Source organism: Hibiscus syriacus, unplaced genomic scaffold, assembly GCF_006381635.1.
Source record: "Hibiscus syriacus cultivar Baekdansim isolate YM2019G1 unplaced genomic scaffold, ASM638163v2 tig00110201_pilon, whole genome shotgun sequence".
In the NCBI taxonomy this organism is placed as follows: domain Eukaryota; kingdom Viridiplantae; phylum Streptophyta; class Magnoliopsida; order Malvales; family Malvaceae; genus Hibiscus; species Hibiscus syriacus.
The window spans coordinates 1,163,616-1,180,613 of NW_024062624.1; the positions used below are offsets into that span (position 1 = coordinate 1,163,616).

The 16,998-nt window shown below is 32.7% G+C and overlaps 2 protein-coding genes across 2 annotated transcripts; one reads left to right on the forward strand and one right to left on the reverse strand.

Moving 5' to 3' along the window:
* The first annotated feature begins 6,297 nt into the window (after positions 1 to 6,297).
* Positions 6,298 to 6,912, forward strand: LOC120218906. The gene has a single exon (XM_039215795.1). It carries the CDS (start codon positions 6,298 to 6,300, stop codon positions 6,910 to 6,912), a length of 615 nt encoding a protein of 204 aa, XP_039071726.1.
* A 4,813-nt stretch (positions 6,913 to 11,725) lies between these two features.
* Positions 11,726 to 13,288, reverse strand: LOC120218679. Its single transcript, XM_039215585.1, has 6 exons — positions 12,773 to 13,288; positions 12,540 to 12,639; positions 12,339 to 12,457; positions 12,144 to 12,248; positions 11,867 to 11,953; positions 11,726 to 11,783 (listed from the first exon to the last, which is right to left on the reverse strand). Exons 1-6 carry the CDS (start codon positions 12,950 to 12,952, stop codon positions 11,727 to 11,729), a joined length of 648 nt encoding a protein of 215 aa, XP_039071516.1. The 5' UTR covers positions 12,953 to 13,288; the 3' UTR covers position 11,726.
* Between the last annotated feature and the right edge of the window lie 3,710 nt (positions 13,289 to 16,998).

Genomic DNA, 16,998 nt, shown 5'->3' on the forward strand with positions numbered 1-16,998 from the left:
AGTTCATCTACCTTAAATTTTAAAATTTGACCTGATTGTATAAAATCTTATATCCATTCCTTTATGGACTTGTCATATTATAATTTGAAAAAATAATAGATTTAAGTATTATAAAATGAATTTCTGAATATAAAAAAGAAAATAAAACCAAAATGTATTTGTTTTACGGAATTTGTAGAATACATTTTACCACCAGAATACATTAATTAATATGTAGATTGGTAATTAATTTTAGTTTTAACGGGTTATCATCTAAAGGGAATAATTAATAGTCCATTCGGCTGGCGGCTTAAGCTCGACACAGTTCTTCAATATGGACAGGCTATAAATTTTCCGAGGGACAAAGACTTCGACAAAACTGATTTCATATTTGGTCCGTTGAGTGACGGCTTCACCGTCCATTTACATTGTTTATGTGTGTGGGGGTGGCTTCTGCGGCAGCCAAATGAAAATCCACATACACCAATTTTGTGGAGGGGATCGGTCCAAATGCAATTAATATCACCAATTTTGTTTATCCCTGATGAACAATTTTGAATATCCAAGTTTCCCCCTAAACGACCACAAGCAATTAGAGCAATTAGTGTTTCGTTGTTGTCGCGACCGTCTTTTGGTTAAGTCCCGAAATTAGGTTTCGACGTTAATGAATTGGGTTAGAGTCGTCACCGACCATTTTAAAACGAATTTAGGTAGGTCAGACACCCTCTTACATGATCTGCGTTGTACTAGAAACGTATCGAGTTCGGGAGTCGGTTACGGTCAAGGAATGATTAGCACCCTTGAACCGTCCTTTCGATACCAATTAATTTATCGGTTGTCTTTAGTTGCGAAAATTAAGAATTTAAATTAGAATTTAAAACTCCGATTCAAATTGTTTACCTCTGATTGGTTGAAATTAAATGAATCAAAAACAAAAAATAATAATAAGTCAAAACAAAGAAAAAAATTAATAAGTGAAAAAGAATTAAATAAAAAGGAATAAGTCAAAGAGGAAAAAAATATGATAGATAAAAATAAAAATTTGAAAAAATTAAAAAAATTAAAAAGGGTAAAGTTTAAAAGTAATAAAATAAATAAATAATATGAAGGAAAAAATAATAATAATAGCGATAAAAGAAAATAAAACTTATTAAAAAAATGGAATTAACGGGCTAAATTGGCATTAAAATGGACTGCAAAAAAATAGTAAAAGTTAGGAACCAATTCACAAAGATATAAAAATATAAACAGGACTAAATTAATTAAATTACAAATTCGAGGACAAAATTACAAATGGTGACCGAAATGAAAATCGATTCAAAATACCAGGGACTGCGGAGAGGATTTAAGAATCCGATATTTGCAAAACGACCCTTGGTATATAAATACCCAAAAACCCTCTCTTCTCCTTCATTCTCACTATTTTCACTCAAAGCTCTCCTGAAACAAGAGAGAGAACTCTCTCCTTTTCCCGATGACCGGCCACCAACCGGTGGCTTACCCGCAGCGACGGCCGAAAAAATCTACCCCTTATCAAAATGCTCCTCTTAACCCGATACACCCAAATCTGAGACGCAAATCTCCAAAATTGACCCCAAATAATGTAGATCTAAAATAAAAACCTCGGTTCCCACCTTTTTCCGATGAAACTCTTCGACTTCCGGCGACCGGCTCTTCTTGGTTCCAACGCGTATTGACTTTTACAGTCTTTGTTGTGTTTTCATGTGGGTTTTGGTTGGTTATTTTTGATCTATTGTTGTTTGGTTTTCTCTCGATCTGTTGTTGGTTGTTTGGCTTTTCTGTCTTCAATGATATTTGGTGTAGATGGTTGTATACTGTTGATGGTTTGTCTTTGATGGTTCTGTTGGTTTTTGGATACCTCCCCCGAGTGAGTTTTCTCTATTGTGTAGTGTTTTCTCGATGGGTTTTCTGTTGATCTCCGTCGACGCATGGCCTCACCGGTTTTTATAACCTGGTTTTGGCTGTTTCTAGCCCCGAAACAATGGGGATGTGACTATTGTGAGGTCGATCATCCCGGGATTGGTCAGTCCCGGGATATTCGGTCGGCCGTTTCGGTGACACTGTTGACTGGCACGTGTTGTCACGTACGCCTCTCTGAACCCTTCACATGCGACGCCTTTGCTGATTACTTTAGGGTTTCCAAACCCTAAATCCTATTGGGCTAGATCAGGCCTACTTAACTGGACCCGTTGGACTCGAAATGGACCTGAAATTAACCAAAATGAAAACGATTAAATAAAAAAAATAAAAACAAAAACAAATAATAAATAATAAATAATAAAAAAGAATAAAAGAATATAATATAATATAATATAATATAGTATAATATATATATATATATATATATTTATAAACTTGTTTTAAAACTATATATAATATATATTTCAAAGATATTTTTAAAATCATATATTATATAATTTTAAAAAATGTTTTCAAACTATATGTTATATAGTTTTCAAAACGTTTTAAAACTATATTATATGTTTTCAAAAATGTTTTTTTAGCTATATATTATATATATTTTCAAAATATTTTTTAAAAAACTATACAATATATATATATATATATATATATATATATATATTAAAAAATTTCAAAACTATATATTATATAAGTTTCATTTTAAAACTATATATTATATAAGTTTTCAAAATGATTTTAAAAACTATATATTATATATGTTTTCTAAAAATGTTTTAAAAACTACATATTATATAGTTTTCACAAGTATTTTTAAAAACTATATATTATATACATTTTCAAAATGTTTTTTTTTTAAAAACCATATATTATATACGTATTTTCAAAAGCTATTTGCAAACAATATAATATATATATATGTATAGATATATATATATGTATAAAATAAAATAAAATAAAATATGAATGAAAATGAGTATCTACATTTACTAAAGACTTAAAATTCAAATTGTAATTCCCCAGAATTTAAGTCCCAACCCATAGTTACTTGAAATCCGTTCTTATTTTTCTTAAAAACTGGAATTACTAACACTTTTATAAATATTGGTATGTGGGCTCAAACCCCATTTTAATTGTGTGTTGTACTCGGAAGTCACAACTACCATTACTTTTATTTTAGCTTATGTTTCGGGCCCTCCTTCGACTCCACTAGGATTTTGAACGGCCTTGTTTTTTCATTTGTAAATTTACCCCGAAACACTATATATATTTTTATAAGATATTAATCGTATTCACAATAGCGCGTATTTAGATTTGAACTTTAATATGTATGAATATTAATGTTATATTTTGATTTTTAATTTAAATATATTCTAATTTAATTGTCATTATGTGTATAGGGAGAACTTATATAAAAAAATTTGAGGTCGAATTTGAATTATAAATTTTGACGAGCTAAAATGAATATCATAACATTATTTTTATAACTTTGCAATTTTATAAAGATTTTAATGATATCTTTTCGAGGGTCAAAGGAAATTTAGTTTATGACTTTACTCGTGATAAATTAGAATTTTTATGTACGATTAAATTTTTATTGATTGAATATTTTTTATTTAATATATATTTTTTATGAAGTTATAATATCTTGTTTGGATGGTAATTTTTTTAAAATGAATGCAATTCATTGAAGAAGAAGGTTGGAAAGAAGAACCTTACTTCAAGTGAGTTTTAATCACCTAAAACGATGCATTTGTGCATTTTTCCCCCCGGAAAAAATACAGCTCAATTTAGTGACTTTGAAAGTAATTTCTACTTCCAACTTCCCCCAAGAACTAAGTTTCAGATGATTAAAAGAAAACAGAGTTCTCCTACCCACCCACCTCAAATGATTCTGTTGAAAAATCAGATTAAGGCAAATATCTCTTCACTTCATACATCAAAACCAAAAACTTATACAGGAATTACCATGCCAAATTTTTTAAATACAAAGACACGTGAGAAATCAAGACTATAAAATTGCAACAATACAATGTATACAAGTATAATATTGGATTCACAAACAAAGTAAGTAAGCCATCACTGAAATCGCGTAAGAAAAGCTTAATCATAATAAACTAAGGATCGGTGTACCTGACAATGCATACAATTTTTTACCCAAATAATACAATGATAAAAGGAACAAGAGATGGAGAATAAACATTCATGACCATCGCCAATATAAACCCAACTATGCAAACAATGAAACAATACAAATTATCATCAATAAAGCACAAGAGCAATCACATGCCAACTCACTACTATTTAAGCTCAGGAAATCCAAACAGAGTGAGATAACACACAGGGGTGGAAAATACCTATAAATTGGAAAATAATTCAAAATGTCTACAGCAAATGTTGTTAAACGGATGTGACAATCAACAAGCCATTTGTGGAGTAATTAAATTTCATGTTCAAAGAAATAGATAATTGCATCATCCAAAGTAGCGTTTAAACTTCTACTAAATGCCAGATAATTTGTTAACTGACTACTTTTACATTGATTTCTAAAACTCCACCCAGTAAGCATAAAGCTGCTTCTTAGGGTTTTATTATTTTAAAACCCGACAATTGTATGTATGTGATCGAATGTGACATAAATAAGCAAAATCTGAACTCAAATGTCCTTCTTTACCTTTGTTTTCATAAAGCTTCTTTTTTACCCTTTTATTAAGTTTACATAGTTAAATTAAACTAGAGCATAAATCATTCAATTTATTTTTTTACTTATTCATTTGGAGATATTTTTGTCACCAAAAGTATATCTAATATTCAAATCTTTTTTAGTATTTTCCAAGTTATCAAACACCTAAATTACACAATTTTGAAGCTTGCTACTTTCTCGGCACCTCGATAAAGAAAGTGAAGAGAGATTACAAACGAATAAGGGGAAGGGGGAAGCAAAAAACAAAAGGAAAGTTCTCCAAACCCTAGAAATCACCATTTTACCACAAATATAGCACAAACAATCATATAAGCATGTATATAAATAAGATAGACATATGAGTAGCAGAAAATTCGCACCTTGCTTGGATTTCTTGAAGTCGCCATTGCCGTTCAAGGAAGCCTCGGGCCTCACTCTCTTGCGTCCACCACCAAAGTCCATTCGGTGAGCAACGAGATCTAAGCGGAAGAAAAGGAAAATGGGAAGCTAGGGTTGGGAGAAGATGAAAAAGCGCGAGTGAGAGGGTAACGAAAAGGGTCAAAAAGAAACTAAGGTCAAAAACATAAATTGATGCCCCTACATGCTACCCTGGGCCGTCGCCCATCTGGCACATGTATTGGGTCGGCTCTGAATGTGAAAATCCAACTATTGATAGTGTGGTTGAAGTTGATAGTTGAAAATGCAACTTGGAAGGATTATAACAACATCAAATCATAATTTTCGAATTTCGTTTCAATTTTTTCTTCTTGAATTCTTATTCTCTTTTCTTCAAGTACACTAAATCTTATAACTGAGTTGTGTTCGAAGAGCGTTTTAAGAGAAATACAGAGTAGGTCAGGCAAAACAAAACAACCCATAATTTAAAATTTTGGATAAACTTGTAAGAGAGTGAAAAATGAAGTGATTGTTACTCCACCTAAAACACCGTGCTCTTGAATCCTCACACCTATTGTTATGGAGCATTCATGGTCATGGAAGGGTCACCCAAAAGGAAGTCGAGGAAGAAGAAAAAAAATAAAGAATATAAGAGGGTTAAAATTGATGAATGTATAAATATGAAAGGCTAAAATTATAATTGTTTCAATTAAAAAACTAACATGTGAATCGTGTCGTTAATGATTTAATTTACACGTGACTTAATGATACCAAAATAAAAGTTTAATGATCTAATTGATAAAAATTTAGTTCAATGGTCAAAATAAAATAGAGTCAGTAGTTTATGGGTGTGCGAGGTAGTTTACCCTATCATAGTTTTACTAAACTTTGATATTGAGAACTACCATAAATTCAACAGAGTTTATCCATTACAAGACGGTTTCGACAACTACCATAAATTTCACCTCAAATAATTTTTTTCCCAATTCAACATTCCCTTACTAAAAAAATACAATGTTTCCTGTAAGTTTACCCATTACAACTACATGGCACTCTTATAATTTTACATAATAATGTAGATGATTGGTTAAAAAACAAGGTATATGTAGGATATTCGATTATGTAGCATCTTAGATTTCGATTCTCGGCATCTCGAATTCTTGATCTAGATCCCTACTCTGAACTTGGCCATCCGACGGTCCACATTTCTCTATTCTACACCTAACCCCTTACCATTTATAGGCGCCTCAAATTGTTTCTCTCACAAACCACATGAACAAACTAGAAAATCTCTAGACATGAACCAGTTGTCGGATTCTCGGGTCGAAGCTTTAGCATTTAACTATGTAAGTTTTGGGATTTTCACTATTGTTAATAATCTATGGACGTGGGTCGCTGTCATCACGGCGGCGGTTAGTATTTGGAGGATCAGAGCCGCCCGGCCCGCCATCTCATCTTGTTCCGTCAAAAGTAACGAGCAAAGCCCGTCGTCGTCCCTCATTGATCGACCGACTCACGAAATTGAAGAAAAGCCGACAGCTTCACCTGTGGTTTCGGTTTCATCTCCAGCTTCCGTTACGGAAACGTGTGTTTCACAGTCAGTTTGCAACGATGGGGCGACGAAAGGAGGGATGCCCAAGTTGACTGTTTATTACTATAATGATATCGGAGGAAAGAATGCTGTCGAAGGTGATACGACTGAGACGGAATGGTGTAACGGTGACGGGTACCGTAAGGAAGAGAGTTGCGGCGGAGAAAGGCGGGAGAGTTGGGAAAGAGTGTTGAGGTTGAGGAAAGGGGAGAAGGGGTGGTACCTTTATCAGGATTTAACGGCGATAAACGGCAACGTTGTTAGGTTATGGGATGATTCGTGTAGAAGAGGAAGGTACAGCTCAAGCTGTTCTGTATGGTAGGTGGTGTTTTTCTTAAGAACTAAATTTGCAGTCCGATAATAATGTTGTCTTAATGATTTTTGATTTGGTTTTGGGAAACATGTGAATGTAAATACAGTTACGAGTTGATTTTGGTCTGATAATAATATTTTGACCGAAAATAAATCATTTTAGGTCAATCACATAATAAACATGTCATATTTGTATGATATCTTTTAAGTAAATTAAAGTTTCTGCTCCATTCTCTGTATAAATATATTGCTATAAAATCAATTATGAGAGTTAGTTACTTGATTATGATCAGAATAAAGAGTAGCATAACTAAAACCAGATTAGCTGGAGCTGGTGTACTGGGATGCGCACAAAGACAAAAAGGTCGTGCATGCAACCCAATTGTTTCTCGTGAGTTATATAAACCACCTCACAAATTTAACCCCTACATGATTATTTGAATTAATTTATCAAATCTAAGATTCGATATAAATCTGAACAACATGATTGAAAATTAATCCGAAATAATTCGAATCGAATTAAAATTGACCTGAAATGTAGTTGGACCGGAAGTAATCTAAACATAAAATAACCCAACCAAAAAACCAGAACCGAAAATAATCCAAATCGTAAGTAACTCGAATTTAATTTACTCATATCCAATCCGAACTTCGACCCGGTTTTAACCCGATAATTGAGTCTAAGTGAATGAAAATTTTGTTTATTTATTTAATTATCATTATCTATTTTTAGTATTGATAAATAATAAAATGATATATGTTTTATTCTAATTTTATATTATACTACTAGTTAACCACCACTTCAAGTAATAAATTAATAATTCAATGTAACCTTTCTTCGGTTAAAAGATCATATTTATAGTTGATGCAATGACTTTTAGTTCTGAATTTGGACTGTAATAATATATATTGATATAAAATTATTGATTTTAAAGATTTATTAATTCACGTGATTTAAACTAAATTTCCTAACTCTGAATTTAAGATATAACAATATATATTCACATAAAATTCTTGAATTATAAGTAATAAAGAGCAACATTGAAAGTTATGTTGATAAAGAGCGGCTACGATTGACCTAAAAATTTAAAAATTGACTTGAATTGATACCGAATATAGTTAATCCGAAAATCTAATGGTTGACCCGGATCGAAACCAATCGATCCGATATTGATTTGACCCAAAACTAACCATTCTGATTTTGACACGACCTGAACTGGATTTTCATAGAACTGAACTAAACCTGAATCATATTTGATTCGAATCGAAACTAAATACATATTATAATTGAAATGATCCGATCCAAATGACCTGACCGCCTCTAATTAGTAGTACGTCTATACTAAATAATCATATAAGACAAAACTACGTATCAGTTTGCTCCCACATCCTTCTTGGTTAGAGTTATTAGTTTATGCAGTGAATATTTTTGTTGTGGCGAATGGCGACAATTATTCATTATTTCATTTCGAAAAACTTAAGAAATGAGAGGTTTAGGGTCCCGAGTAGAAATGGAAGGGTTGCCACACAGTTTTTGTGTTGTGTCCTTCATATTAACCCCGCCATTGCCAGTACTCGTCGCTCTGCTTCACTGATTCAAACCCACCTTCATGTGGACACAAAACCCATGATATTTGCGTCGGGAGTTCAGTACTTCATGAATTACAATATGTATAATCAATGTTTAAGAGTTCAATTCACTTACATAATATAAGATTATTCAATTTTATATATTCTTTTATCATTACATTAATTTAATTTGTTGATTGAGATTATAATTTTAAATTAAAGATATTTGTTTTTTTTTGTAAAATCTTCTCATTTTGTATCGTTAACCTTAATAATCGGTTTCCATTCATCCAACATTTTTTTTTTAAATATCAAACTCAAATATTTTAATATAAGAATTGATACTTTAACTTAATATTTTTTAATTTTAATATATGAACTTTTTCTTTTGAATTGATTTGATCTTTCAACCTAAAAAATCGTATCATTTCATATAATTAATCTTAATAATTTTTCCCATTCGACCAACGTTTCAAAAAAAATAATCAAACTTAACTACTTTAATATAAATAGTACTTTAACATCATATTTTTTATTTAATACCTGAATTTTTTTTCTTTTGAATTGATTTGACATTTCAACTTGAAAAAATCATAAATTAGTATGTAGCTTGATATTTAAATATTAATTAAATTGCGACTTGTGAAAATAATAATATCATTTTTGTCTATATAATGTCATGTTAATAATATGATTGTTTATAACATCAAAACCGAATAACAAAATGATGAGATTTAAACTAATAGTGCTCCTTGTGTTTGAATTTAACGCACGTCAATAATGAAGTGTAAATGAAAAATGATCACGGAGAACATTAGGATAATATTTTTATATATGTAAAAATAAATAACAATATTTTACATTAAATAAAAATAAATAATAAATAACAATATTTTATATTAAATTTATATTCATGTTAAATAATAAGTGTATTAATAAATATTTCAAGTTTTATAAAAGTACTAATTATATTTATATCAATCGGACATTCAAAGGGACCTTGAAAAAATTATAAGTTGAAGTATGATGTGTACATTCAAAGGGACATTCAAGAGAATGCGCATAGAATTTTACGTATTTAAAATTAGAAAAGACATGGTTGATTTGATGCATTTTATTTATCTTAAAAAGATATGGTTGATGAAGTCTATATCTTCCGAGTTTTGGATAATAAATTATTTGTTAATAATTGAAATGTATTTATTTATTATCATAATCTACGTAATAATTCAATGTCACTTTTATATTTATATTTACCTTATTTAATTGAACAAAGTAAGGTAGATTGTTGGGGAATATTTTTTTTTTGTCCAATCACCAAACGTGACGGTGGCTCAATAATGGTGGATACGATTAAAGCTATTGATGTTGAACAGCTTTGACAATTGATAGATGAGGCTATGGCCCAAAAGAAAATTGCTGCAGCTATTTATCTTAATAATATAAGATAATATTTATTTAATCTTTTTTAATTATAGAAAATAAACAAATGTCTTATAAACATAATTATTTAAATTCAAGATCTAAAAAATAACACTTAAGATCACTCAATGGATACAAATTGTTACCATTACTTAAGTAATTAAATGTTTTTTAAAATGTCAAATAAATACTAACATTCTTAATAATCTTTATGTTCTTTTATCAAGTAGAGAAAATGTACATTTTAAGGTAAATTATCAATATTTAAACTCAAAAGAAAAGACAATATAAACATCCTTGACCACTAAACCAATTAATAAATCTCTTAATATATTTTCCTATTAAATAAGAAACTGAGGTTATATTCCTAGTAATAGAAAATTCCTAAGATAAACATTTATTCTCTGTCTAAACTCTAAGGGCCATTACTTAGAACAAGTCGATTCATATCATCTGCTTATGATAATTTGTATTATTTGTTGTTTTTATTTTTCTAATCATATATCAATTTTCCATTCAGATCTATAATATAAGCAATAATGTAAAGAAAACAGATTTGTAACATTTAACTATCCAAAAAAAGAAAAGAGGATGGTGTACCGAGTTTAGAAACAAAGATTTTTTTTTTTTTTGTCTGATGATAAGGATAATCTATGGATGAAAAAATTCTTACAGAAAAGAGCGATCAAATGAACCGACGACAATAGATGTTAAAATGCTTGTAAAGTGGCATAAACATTTGTAGGGCAGTATGCATCTCAGAACAAAGATACAAATGCGTCATTATAAAATTCATGACTTGTTAATAATGCTGCTTAGATTGGTCTGCAGTCTGCACTTCTGTTTTCTGCAACACTGGATTCAGGACATATTGTTAGAAAGTAGAACAGGTGTATGATGGATACTGAAAACAAACTCCATGTCCAACTCACAGTGGCAACCGCAAATTAACATACAAAGAGTGCAGTTCCATCTTGAATGTTCTAGCAAGTGCTGATACATTCACTCTATAAGTTAATAACCGAGTTCCGACTTGCAAATGCTTTACATCAAAAGCGCGAAGAGAGAGAAAGCATGAGGAAGTGCTAGCAGGCTGCCAATCAATGCATGGAAGGCTATCAAGCAGACACCCATCCAGATCTCAGAACAACCTCCACCGCTAAAGAAAAGTTACTGCAAACCGACACAACAAACGAGTGTGAAATGTACCAGATGGAACTTGATCTTTTTTCCCAATCGGTCACAAGTTTTAATCAAGTTTTCGATGAAATATAGTCTGCATCTAGGTAATGGAACATGCACCAGAATCGCACAGCCAATCCCATTCACAGGTCAAAGTAACTTATAGAGCACGAGTGATGGGTCTAATGTCTGAACCAAACTGAACAGAAATTGGGTAAATGGGGTAGAGCATTCAAGATATTAGCTAGCTTGTCTATTGCGTAGAACAATTCACAGGCAGGGATACAATTGGTCAAGAAAGACAATTATTGCAAACTCATGACGAGATGTGCAAGTACGGGTGTAGTCGGACATAAGAACATCATCGAAACTGGGAAGCACAGTGCCGAGAGCTTATTCTGAATCAATGACTAAACATTTCTTTCCATGCTATATCACCCCTTCTTTTAAATGTGTGAAATCAGTGGCAAGAACTCTTTTGATCAAAACAAGGTCAATAAGCAAAGGAATAGGATTCAACACTCCTATAACTGTCAAGTTAATTTTGCCACAAAGTACATGTTCAATCTCAATTCAGAAGCTTGAGAAATGTACTACAAAGAAAACAGTAAAAGCAAGAAGTTAGTATTTCAGTCTGCATTCTGATATACCTCAATCAGCAGTTTCTGATGCTTGACTATGTTGTTCCTCAATTAAACTTTGAACTCTCTGCACTTCAAATCAAATAAAAAACTTTAGAGCAGATGCATAAACACTGTCAAAAAGGCGTCAACACGTAACCCTCGCTTTACCTTCACAGAACTGCCAACCTCCTCTAGTTTCTGTAGTAATGCAAGATCCCCTGAAGTAGGAATACAATCATGCTTAAGTGGAGAACGCTGCAATATGAAAAAGAAATAAAAGGAATATTAAACCTAATAGACAAATTATTTGTCGAACATTATATTAGGACGCAGGGCTGATTCTTTAAAATAAAGTGTCTTAATGGATACTCTAGGCTTATACTAGAAAAGCCTTAACATGCAAACCCAACTAACTAAGAGAACCAAATTAGATTAATAGGCATACCCAAGCAGATGGTGAAAGAATCCTTAAATTCGGAGCATCTTCAATTGCAGAAACTTGTCGGGAGAAAACCTCGGTCCTCGAGTTTGAAAGGCGTGTCAAAACAGCCTAAACATGAGCATCAAAAGGGACGTAAATCACCACCCACTACTAAAAACTCAGCAACTACAAATATGATTTCGATAATTAAGAATATACCTTCCTAAAAGCATTCGGGTTAACCATGCCTTGGATTTGTAAATCATCACTAGGAGGCCTCCTCACACCAATATTCTCAATTCTAAGTGAGAAAACACCAAATAAAGACTGCAAATATCCTAAACAACAACACAAAAAATTTAAATAAATAAACATTCACCCTTTGTCAAAAACAGCTAAAAGTACATCAATTATTCTCACCTTGTTCAATTACAACATCTGCAACTGAAGACAACAGAACATGCTTCTCTTTCTTTAAAACCCCAAAACATGGAAATGGCACTGGCACTGGCCTTGTAACCTGAATTTCCAAAGTTTATTCCATTCGTGAATATTATATATAAAAATAGTAACTTAAACAAAGTTTTTAAATATCAAAGCATGCCTTAACGAGCAAAAGGTTAGAAAAAGAGAAACAAGGGGTTGGAATTTACTTTGTAAACGATTGAATTAGGAGTGAGATAAAGCTTTCGTGATCGAATATCTTTACGGAGAATGTATCTTCGAACGGGAATGTATAAGAGCATGAACAACCCAATACCCCAAGCTAACACTAAAACCAATGAGTATAAAACCCATTGAGCTGTTTGGTATTTGACGAAATAATCTTCCATCTCTTCAAACTACGCCGCGTAAAGGACCGGCTCATCGTCTGCATCAGTCTCCTCTTGTCCGGTGACAGATTCAGATAACAAACTCTTCTCTAAGCTCTCGATTTCTACAACTTCATCTTCAGTCCCCATCTTAAAAGCGAATACCCAATAAGGAATCTTGTTTACGGCTTAACCGGCAATCGAAATTATAGCTTACCGGTATATGTGCTTGTCGGAGGGAAGATTATCCAGGATTCGCAGTGTGAAACGTGAAACCGAACCCCAAGAAGAAGAGTAGAACGCGTGTCCAAAGATGCACCGTTCGTTGATTTTCTTTTGACAGGTGCGTGGATGATAATTACAAGACTTGGAAAGACAAATAATGTATAGTTTGGTGCAACCAAACGGGAGGTTCCATTTATATGCCGTGGATCTCGGCCCTTGTTCCCACTTTAGGGTTCCATGTGCGCGGCGGCAGCCAGAAATAAATATTGCAAAACCATGCATGCACAAGCCTCCATTGTTTATGGGGTTTGCTGGTTTAATGAGTTAATTAAATTCATTTACTTATTAGGATTGTCATGAAAAAAATATATTCAAGTGGTAAGCAATTGATATTGTTTAAGTATATATCGAGTTTGAGTTTTTGTATATGTAGAAAATTTATGCTAGAAGACTCACTCATCAAAATCAAGTGTACAATTCGAATCAGTCCGATTTAATCAGGACAAATTGTTGGTAAAATAGACTACTGCAAAATGAGGCATTAGCACTGACAGGAGAGATATATATTGAAATATATAAATAAAGAACCGATTAACCGTGTCGTGGTATTAACCACTGCCTTAGAAACGAAATCGCCCCAATATGTGTAATCGCTGCAGTAGGCGGACCGTCCCCCGAGGTTAACACGGTCGCTTTGAATTCCGTACACCCGAAACCGGAGTGGACTGCTGGTGGTATTGCACTTCTGATCGGAAAGAACGGAGAGAACAACTTTAGAAAACACTTGGAGAGTGAATTCTAATTGTAGAGAGTGTGAGTTGAGAAGCTGAATTTAACTCTCTATTTATAGGCTAGAAGTAAGGGTAAATCCGTCCAACAAGAAAATCAAATTAAATTTGATTTTAATTCTGAATTTAAACCCTTTTTGTAACTCCTCTTGATGAATCTGACTAAAAAAGAGTCTATGTTCATTGCATAAAAATTAAACAGTTATAACTCCTGAAATTAAATCATATAACTCCTGTAACTCCTAATATTAACAGCTTGTCTCTCCCATGAACAAAGCTGGAAATAAGTCCAGATACATCTTAAATTCTGATTTAATTTAGAAAAATAACTGTTTAATTTATTTAATTTCAGACAACTAATAATCAGTTGTTATCATCTGAAATATTCAAACTTTAACAGTCTCAGTAGCCTATAAATATCAGATGAATCTTTCACATTTTTCATTTAATCTTTCAGAGAAAAAATTCTTACGAATTTTCTCTAAAAAGATAGTATCCGTGTGGGCGTGTTACCACGCCTTGTTCTCTATCACTCAACAAGGGAATGGAGAATGTAAACCTTAAATATCATTCCAACTAGTATTTCCAACTCTATGTGGGATTGAGCATTACCAACATTCCCCACTAATGCGAAATAATTCTTCTGAAACTCGAAAACAATCTTTCCAGAAGAGCAATAGCGAGATTAGTTGCTTAAGCACTAGTGAACGTATTTGGAACTAATACATAGTGATGATGAGCAATCATTCTCTTAGATAATTGAAACTAGTCTGGAACTTTCTAAGATGGGGGTAAACTCATAACACACAACTAACCCCTTCATCCACCTGAGTCCTCGATGTGTAAGATATATATATACAAAAGTATATATTTGGCCATCTTACCTCAGGATTCTAGTAAGTGTGCTAGAAAAATGGCCCAACATTTTTCATAGAAGGCGGCTAACCCTTCTCACTTACATAGGTTATTTCACCAAGTTTATCTCGACATAAACCACCCTTAAAAGGGATATGAAATAATTAAGAGCTTTTATAATAACTCAACCTCACAAAGGGTATGGTGACTTTCTTCAAGTTCATTAAAATGAACCACCCAAACTCTGGGCTAAGAAGTCATTAAGAATAAATATTCAACCTCATTTATTGGTAAATTCAATAAGTCCTTCTCACTAGAACCATCTAAATACTTGGATTTGAATTTATTAAGCGTTTAACAAACTCAACCTTTCTGTCAATAAGTTCATCATTTCTTACCCACTAACTTTGGGTTATGAACTTATTAAGAATAGATATTAAGACAAAATCGGTAAATTCATCAAGTCTTTCTCACTAAGACCACCCAAAGCCTGGGCTATGAATTTATTAAGAGCAATTAAGCTCATCCTGGGAATGCACATTATTCATCATAGGGATAGGCAGTAGGAATGTGCACTATGAGTCTTTCCATGGTTTCGTTTGACCACATAGAACTTAGATAACTAAATTGGGTATCCACCATGAATTCCTCAACCAATGGGCTTTAGACCCATCCCCCTCGACGAATCTAGGACCAACTTCCGACTTAACCCTTTGGTAAGCGGATCTGCTAGGTTCATTTCTGACTTCACATACTCTAAAGAGAGCACTTCATTCTTTATTAAGTGTCTAACTGATTCATGTCTTATGCGAATGTGTCTTTTCTTACCATTGCAAGCTTGGTTCTTAGCCACACATATTGCAGCTTGTGAATCACACAACAAAGAAACTGGAGGAGTCGATCTTCCCCACAACGGAATATCTACTAACAAGATTCTGAGCCACTCGGCTTCTTGCCTAGCTAGGTCAAGAGCTATAAACTCTGACTCCATGGTAAAACGAGTAATACAAGTCAGCTTTGATGATTTCCACAAGATTGTTGCTCCACCTAAATTAAAAACATACCCGCTTGTAGAGCTTACCTCATCATTATCAGAAACCTAGTTGGCATCACAATATCCTTCCAGTACCACAAGATAACCAACAAACTCAAGTTTCCAATCCAAAGTACCCTTAAGATACTTCAGTAAGCATCTAAGAGCAATCCAATATTCACCACTCGGATTATGAGTATATCTCACAATATAAGCAATATCAGGTGTAACACCCCAACCTGTACCCGACTCGAATATGAGTCCGGGGTGTCACTTTGACTTTTCAAACTTTGACTCTTAAAGAAAACCCCGAGAATTTAAAACTTTGTTTAAAACAAAATACATTAATTTACATAAAAGAGACCACAAAATACAAACTCGATCAGAGTGCTCATAATTAACGACTTATTACATGCCAACACTCTATACACAACAAAATACCTACTTTGTCGATTTCTTCTGATCTGATCTTCTAGTAATAATATTGTCCTTGCTACTTCTATTCTTGCTCTTCTCGTTTCTTGGTACCTACATGTAAATCACTTACACGCTAAGTCATAGACTTAGTGAGGCAATAAATAAACATGTAACAGTAGATTCATGAATATGCATTCTTACCATTTGATCATGATATTTCAATATGTATGTATATATTTCATATGACATATATAACCAAGTCATGCACACATGAAACTTACCTTTTTGCATCACTTTCACTTTAATTTATATTTCAATTACCCATGTATATTGTTGTTGAGAACAAAGGTATGTGAGTATATTGAGGTTGTGCACTAATGTTGTCACCACAGCTCGTATAAATTCCCTCATGGGCACCGAACATTTGTTCAGTATTCGTCCCGAAGGACTGCTATATATGTCTCGTAGGACCACTATGTCCCGAAGAACTACAATACCCTCGACTCTTGGCATGCCAACTATACCTATAGCTCTCGTATCATATACTATGGGCATTTACGATGAATATATTTCTCATCACTTGTTCTTTCTTTAATGTCACATACCACATGTATGTGTAACCATGCATTTCATATCATATCACATAGCTTATCTCATTTCACATTGGTCATGTCTCATAGCATATATCACATATGCATATAATCATGTATATCATATTATATATCTTATGTTTTATGCTCTTATGTCTA

What these genes read in the sequence shown, in the direction of transcription:
- LOC120218906 (XM_039215795.1), top strand. Translation starts at nt 6,298, where the DNA reads ATGAACCAGTTGTCGGATTCTCGGGTCGAAGCTTTAGCATTTAACTAT.
- LOC120218679 (XM_039215585.1), bottom strand. Translation starts at nt 12,952, where the DNA reads ATGGAAGATTATTTCGTCAAATACCAAACAGCTCAATGGGTTTTATAC. An exon ending in AGATGTTGTAATTGAACAAG is followed by an intron (nt 12,458 to 12,539) that starts GTGAGAATAATT and finishes GTTGTTGTTTAG; the next exon opens with GATATTTGCAGTCTTTATTT. An exon ending in ACCCGAATGCTTTTAGGAAG is followed by an intron (nt 12,249 to 12,338) that starts GTATATTCTTAA and finishes GCTCATGTTTAG; the next exon opens with GCTGTTTTGACACGCCTTTC.